Here is a 6,361-nt window from a genome sequence, read left to right on the forward strand (position 1 = left end):
CACCCTCCCTCTGTAATTGATACTTGACTTCAGGAGTATCTATTTACAAAGTTTTGGCAGAAATAAAGAAATGAGCTAAGACCAAACTCACAAGAGAGAATCAAATACAGCAATTAAAATTACCAATTGTTTTTTTTTCAAAGGATAGTGGTCCACATTTCCTTTTTGGGTGTTGTATTCGGTGGTTCTGGTTGCTAAGGAAGTATTCATAAATATGATTTGAATATGTTGCCTGCTTGGAAGCATAAAAGAGAGTAAATAGTTCTGGGAACTGAGCTGCTTCTCTGTGAATTTAGTTTGCCCCATACCAGACATGTATTTACGCAGCACTGCCCACCTTTTACGTAAGATCTCAGGTTGATCGTCTACATAGTACTCAACAATAGGAGAACCCTGAAATATCTGTCAGGCTGGGCGCGGTGGCTCACGCCTGTAACCCCAGCACTTTAGGAGGCCCAGGCGGACAGATAACTTGAGCCGAGTTTGAAACCAACCTGGGCAACACGACGAAACCCTGTCTCCACAAAAATATGCAAAAATTGGCTGAGCGCAGTGGCTCACGCCTGTAATCTCAGCACTTTCGGAGGCTGAGGTGGGCAGATCATAAGGTGAGGAGATGGAGACCATCCTAGCCAACATGGTGAAACCCTGTCTCTGCCAAAAATACAAAAAACTAACTGGGCGTGGTGGCACGTGCCTGTAGTACCAGCTACTTGGGAGGCTGAGGCAGAAGAATCGCTTGAACCCGGGAGGCAGAGGTTGCAGTGAGCCGAGATAGCGCCACTGCACTCCAGCCTGGCGACAGAGTGGGACTCCGTCTCAAAAAAAAAAAAAAAAAAAAAAAAAAATTGGGTGTGGTGGTGCGAGCCTGTAATCTCAGCTCCTCAGGAGGCTGAGGTGGGAGGCTCACTGGAGCACAAGAGGTTGAGGCTGCAGTGAGCCGAGATCGCACCACTGCACTCCAGCCTGGGCGACAGAGCCAGACCCTGTCTCAAATAAATAAATAATAAAAATTTAAGACTACGATAACCCTACAATTGGCCCACGGGGCATTCCACCTTCCATGGATTGAAAATATTCGGGAAAAATAATGACAATAAAACATAATGCAAATAAATACAGTATAACAACTAGTTCCATAGCACTTGCATTGTATTAGGTAATTTACTTAATCTAGGGGATGATTTAAAGTATCTGGGAAGGTGTATGTAGGTTATATGCAAACACTACAACATTTTACCTAAGGGACTTGACCAGAATCTGCGGATTCTAGTGTCTACGGCGTCCTGGAACTAATCCCCATTTCATACGAGGCGATGACTGTACACACGTCACTGTGTATTAGGCCATCAAAACGCCTCCGGGAAATTCTCGGGTTATCTTGAAAACCCCTTTCCTACCCAAGCCCCTTAGCCTAAAGGGCTGTTGGGGCGGTCGCCTAAGAGACCACACAGAAACAACTGCGCATGCGTGCATCCCGCCAGCTGATGCAACCTCGCGCTACCGTGCGGCTCTACCTCCAGTAAGGAAGCCGACAGGGAAATCCGGCGCGACCAATCGGCGGCCACACGGAAGTGGGCGGAAAGCCCCGCCCCCCGGGGCCTTGCGAGAGACTTTGGGCGGCGCGGCGCTAGTGGCGTAGACGCCCAGCAGTCCTGCGTCTCTTCCGGCGGTTGGGGGGTGTCCTGCCGGCGCGCGGGCCCTCGGCCATTTTGGGCTTCGCTTCCACCGCACCAGCTAACCTACCTAGCCCTTCCGGTGTCGCGTTGCTCAGGGGTTCTTCGACCCTCTGTCACTCAGAAAACCACCGCCGAGGCCGTGGGCAGGCTCTTACCGATGGTGTTGAAGCGTCGAGCCGACTAGGGAACGTCCTTTCCCGCCAGGATGGAAGTCGCATCAGCCGCCGCGTACTGCGCGGGGTGTTTCTCCCTGTGTTCTGCCGCCCGCTGCCGCATCCGCTGCCCTCTGTGGCTTTTCTGCTGGCTCGGAGATCGGCCTGGAGCACCGACGCCACCGCTGGGCAAGGCCGAGACTCTGTAGGTTTCCTCCGAATCCCGTCCGACCTCCAGCCGCTGAGCGCCGCGGCCCTACCCGAGAAACTGCCAAGGAAAAGGAGATGGAGCCTGAGACAGGCGGATCGCGGAAACGGCCTGGCCCTCGGGCGGGCTTCCGGTTCTGGCCACCCTTTTTCCTTCGGCGATCGCAAGCAGGCTCTTCTAAGTTCCCGACGCCTCTTGCCCCGGAAAACTTCGGGGACCCCACACTGCTTTCCTCTGCCCAGCCCGAGACTCGGGTCAGCTACTGGACGAAGCTGCTCTCCCAGCTCCTTGGGCCGCTCCCCGGATTGCTTCAGAAGGTGCTAATTTGGAGCCAATTTTTCGGTGGAATGTTTCCGACCAGATGGCTAGATTTTGCTGGAGTCTACAGATCCCTGAAGGGACGGGAGAAACCAGCCGCCTCCACAGCGCAGCAATCTTTGAGTTCGCTGAAGCTCGACTCCTCAGACTCCTCTGCCACCAGTCCCCTTGATTGGCTAGAGGAGGGGATCCACTGGCAATGTTCGCCCCCAGACTTAGAATTGGAGCTTAAGGCCAAGGGAAGTGCTTTGGACCCTGCAGCACACGCTTTTCTCTTAGAGCAGCAGCTAGGGGGAGTGGAGCTGTTGCCCAGTAGCCTTCAATCCCGTCTGTACTCTGACCGGGAACTTGGCTCTTCGCTCTCTGGGCCTCTAAACATTCAACGCATAGACACTTTTAATGTGGTATCCTATTTGCTGAGTCCCTCCTACCTGGACTGCTTTCCTAGGCTAGAAGTCAGCTATCAGAACAGTGATGGAAATGGCGAGCTAGTCGGCTTCCAGACACTAACCCCAGAGAGCAGCTGCCTGAGAGAGGACCATTGTCATCCCCAGCCGCTGAGTGCAGAACTCACTCCGGCCTCGTGGCAGGGATGTCCACCTCTTTCTACGGAAGGCCTACCAGAAATTCACCATCTTCGCATGAAACGACTGGAATTCCTTCAGCAGGCTAGCAAGGGGCAAGAGTTACCCACCCCTGACCAGGATAATGGCTACCACAGCCTGGAGGAGGAACACAACCTTCTCCGGATGGATTCGAAACACTGCAGAGATAACGCAACACAGTTTGTTCCTGCTGCTGAAGACATTCCTGGAACCACCCAGGAATCCACTGAAGAAAAAATAGAATTATTAACTATAGAGGTTCCACTTGCTTTGGAAGAACAGAGCCCTTCTGAGAGCTGTCCATCTTGTGAGATACCTATGGAAAAGGAGCCTGGAGAGGGCCGAATAAGTGTAGTTGATTACTCATACCTAAAAGATGACCTTCCCATTTCTGCCAGACCAGCTTGTAGTAACAAACTGATAGATTATATTTTGGGAGGTGCATCGAGTGACCTGGAAACAAGTTCTGATCCAGAAGGTGAGGATTGGGATGAGGAAGCTGAGGATGATGGTTTTGATAGTGATAGCTCACTGTCAGACTCAGACCTTGAGCAAGACCCTGAAGGGCTTCACCTTTGGAACTCTTTCTACAGTGTAGATCCTTATAATCCCCAGAACTTTACAGCAACAATTCAGACTGCTGCCAGAATTGTTCCTGAAGAGCCTTCTGATTCAGAGAAGGATTTGTCTGGCAAGTCTGATCTAGAGAATTCCTCCCAGTCTGGAAGCCTTCCTGAGACCCCCGAGCATAGTTCTGGGGAGGAAGATGACTGGGAATCTAGTGCAGATGAAGCAGAGAGTCTCAAACTGTGGAACTCTTTCTGTAATTCTGATGACCCTTACAACCCTTTAAATTTTAAGGCTCCTTTTCAAACATCAGGGGAAAATGGGAAAGGCTGTCGTGACTCAAAGACCCCATCTGAGTCCATTGTGGCCATTTCTGAGTGTCACACCTTACTTTCTTGTAAGGTGCAGCTGTTGGGGAGCCAAGAAAGTGAATGTCCAGACTCGGTACAGCGTGACGTTCTTTCTGGAGGAAGACACACACATGTCAAAAGAAAAAAGGTTTGTTTCTTGTCTTTTAACATGCCTGATATGTTCTGACTGTTTTGATATGGTTAAATATAGCAACATGACTTTGGAGGCTTAGGAGTGCATGTGTTCTTGAGGAAGACCTCTAAATTCATATACTTGGATTGAGAAATATGTAAATGACCCTTCTCCTCTCCCTCACTCCCCACCCCCATGCACATTGTTGCTGTCCACAACGAACATACCAGCGTGTAGATGTTAGCAGGAAAGTGCCAATTTTCTTTGGGTTGGAAGTTCTGGACTGTTTCCTTACAAGCTTCAACTTCTCACACTTTTTAATGGACTATTAAACTTTGTGTATACACGATTTAATTTTTCTAGAGATTGAAAAGGTCCTGTTACAGCCATAGAGTTTTAAAATGATTTTAAATGTATGTTGTTTGCAAATACTTAATATTTTGTTTGCATATAACGAGAGTGTCTTCATTCCTGCCCATTACAACCCAAAGGGATGATGATATCAAGTAGCAAGTCAGATTTATCTGGTCCAATTTGCCATGAAAGAAAATAGTAATTTCAGTGGTTTTGACGTTACATGACTTTAATGGAAAGTCAAAGCCAATACAGGAAATGGTATTGCCTTTTCTTAGGAACGCAGTGCTAGTTATCAGTGGTCAGCTATAGTTAATATTAATAAAAGCAGTAATGGCCACTTACTTGGTTTATCTTGACTAGTTGCTTCCTATTCCCAGGCTAATTTCAGGTTAACCTTATTTTGGGAGTCTTTTGAGTTGGTTTGTTTTTCTTTATAGTTGATTTAACTAAAGTTATTAATTGAACTCTCCGCAAACTGAAAGGTGTCTATTGTAGAGGGAAAGTTTTTTTAGTTTCCTATGCCGTTACTTGGAAAGAGAAGATAGTGGGTGAGTTATTATTGACCTCAGCTTCCGCCGCACTGGGGAGTTTCAGATGGACAGTGCCATAATCTCTTGGCTCCAAATGGCCAGCTTAATACTTCGAAATTATTCCTGGGTAGAAAATATCTCCAAATGGTGATAATCTTACGTCTTACCTTTAGGGCAGAATAAGTCATGTTAAAAATTAAATTTCAGTTCACACTGTGTAAATGCCATCTCTCTGTCCTTTTAAGGGGCCCTTGACAAAATGACCTATTTAGAGTGAATAGGTAAGAAACAAAGTGGGGTAATGGAATGAGCACTTGGCAGCTGGAGCCCCGTGTTCTCTACTCCTCAGTGGTTAAGGTGGAGAGATTTGGAAGGCAGCCAGACCTGGCAAGTTACTTGACTCTCATGGCCTCAATTCACTCTTACTTGATGGGAAAAATAATAATATCTATTGTACAAGTTATTGCAAGATTTAAATGAGACAAGTAAATAAAATTCAGAATTTATTGCCTTGCCTTTAAATGCTAGCTCTTATTGAGAGACCTCAGGCCAGTCTCATGTCTAATTTTAGCTTGCTCATTGAGTAAAATGAAATGAGTGGAGTAGATGATACTGTTGACTGTGAACTAGAAGCAGAATTTATAAATGATTATGTCTGAATATGATAGAATTATTTGACAGCCTTTGACTACCTGTCATTGGTATATATGGAGTATGGTGTATGGAATATATGGAGTATATAGGATGATGGGTAGTGAGTCTAAAAAACCCTTCTACCTCTGTTTTCTTATCTGTATAATGATCCGTACCTCATAGGGTTAATGTGAGGATTAAATGGGATAAAAATGTGAAGCTCTTTGAAAAGAGCTGGTATATGATAAACACTGTACGTTTTTATTATTTATCTTAATGACACAATGAATGAGTAGTATTCAAGACTAGAATGCAATAACTAGTAAGGTGTTACATACCTGCTAATTGTCCTCAGGGGCATCCCTTGGCCTGATGTAAAGGGAACGAAAGTAGTAGGCCACAGTGGGGTTAGCTGATGTAACTATTAAACATACTTTAAAGCGAGTATTTGCTTTTGGAGTTCGACAGCTTAGAAAGAAACTTCATTAGAAATTAAGTAGTGATTAAGTAGTAATGAGTAGGGATTGTCATTCATTACATGTCATTATGTATATTAGAATCAGAATTTCATATATAGGATAGCATATTGAATACAAAGGTTTTTGAAATCTTAACTACAAAGTTTCTTAGAGTAACAGCATTAAAAATACTAATTTTGTTGTACTTTGTTTACTAAGTAACTTTTGTCTTGTGTATTGTTATTGCCAAAGTAATGATACAAAAATAGTACTACATGTTGATTTAAAAGTTGGAAAGTGAAAACATTTTCTAAAAGGAAAAAGAATAGAAGTAAGCAAAAATATTGTGTGTTTTTTTTTTTTTTGAGACG

The 6,361-nt window shown here is 45.4% G+C and overlaps 1 protein-coding gene across 1 annotated transcript in view; it reads left to right on the top strand.

Annotated features, from left to right (window-relative positions):
• The first annotated feature begins 1,307 nt into the window (after nucleotides 1-1,307).
• PPP1R15B (protein phosphatase 1 regulatory subunit 15B) overlaps nucleotides 1,308-6,361 on the top strand; it is a 6,599-nt gene continuing 1,545 nt past the window's right edge. Inside the window, exon 1 of the mRNA XM_017881029.1 lies at nucleotides 1,308-4,027. Within this exon, the coding sequence (XP_017736518.1) occupies nucleotides 2,117-4,027 (1,911 nt within the window). The 5' untranslated portion in view covers nucleotides 1,308-2,116. The remainder of the gene's footprint in view (nucleotides 4,028-6,361) is intronic.

This window comes from Rhinopithecus bieti, unplaced genomic scaffold (assembly GCF_001698545.2).
Source record: "Rhinopithecus bieti isolate Rb0 unplaced genomic scaffold, ASM169854v2 scaffold_12049, whole genome shotgun sequence".
Classification (NCBI taxonomy): Eukaryota; Metazoa; Chordata; class Mammalia; order Primates; family Cercopithecidae; genus Rhinopithecus; species Rhinopithecus bieti.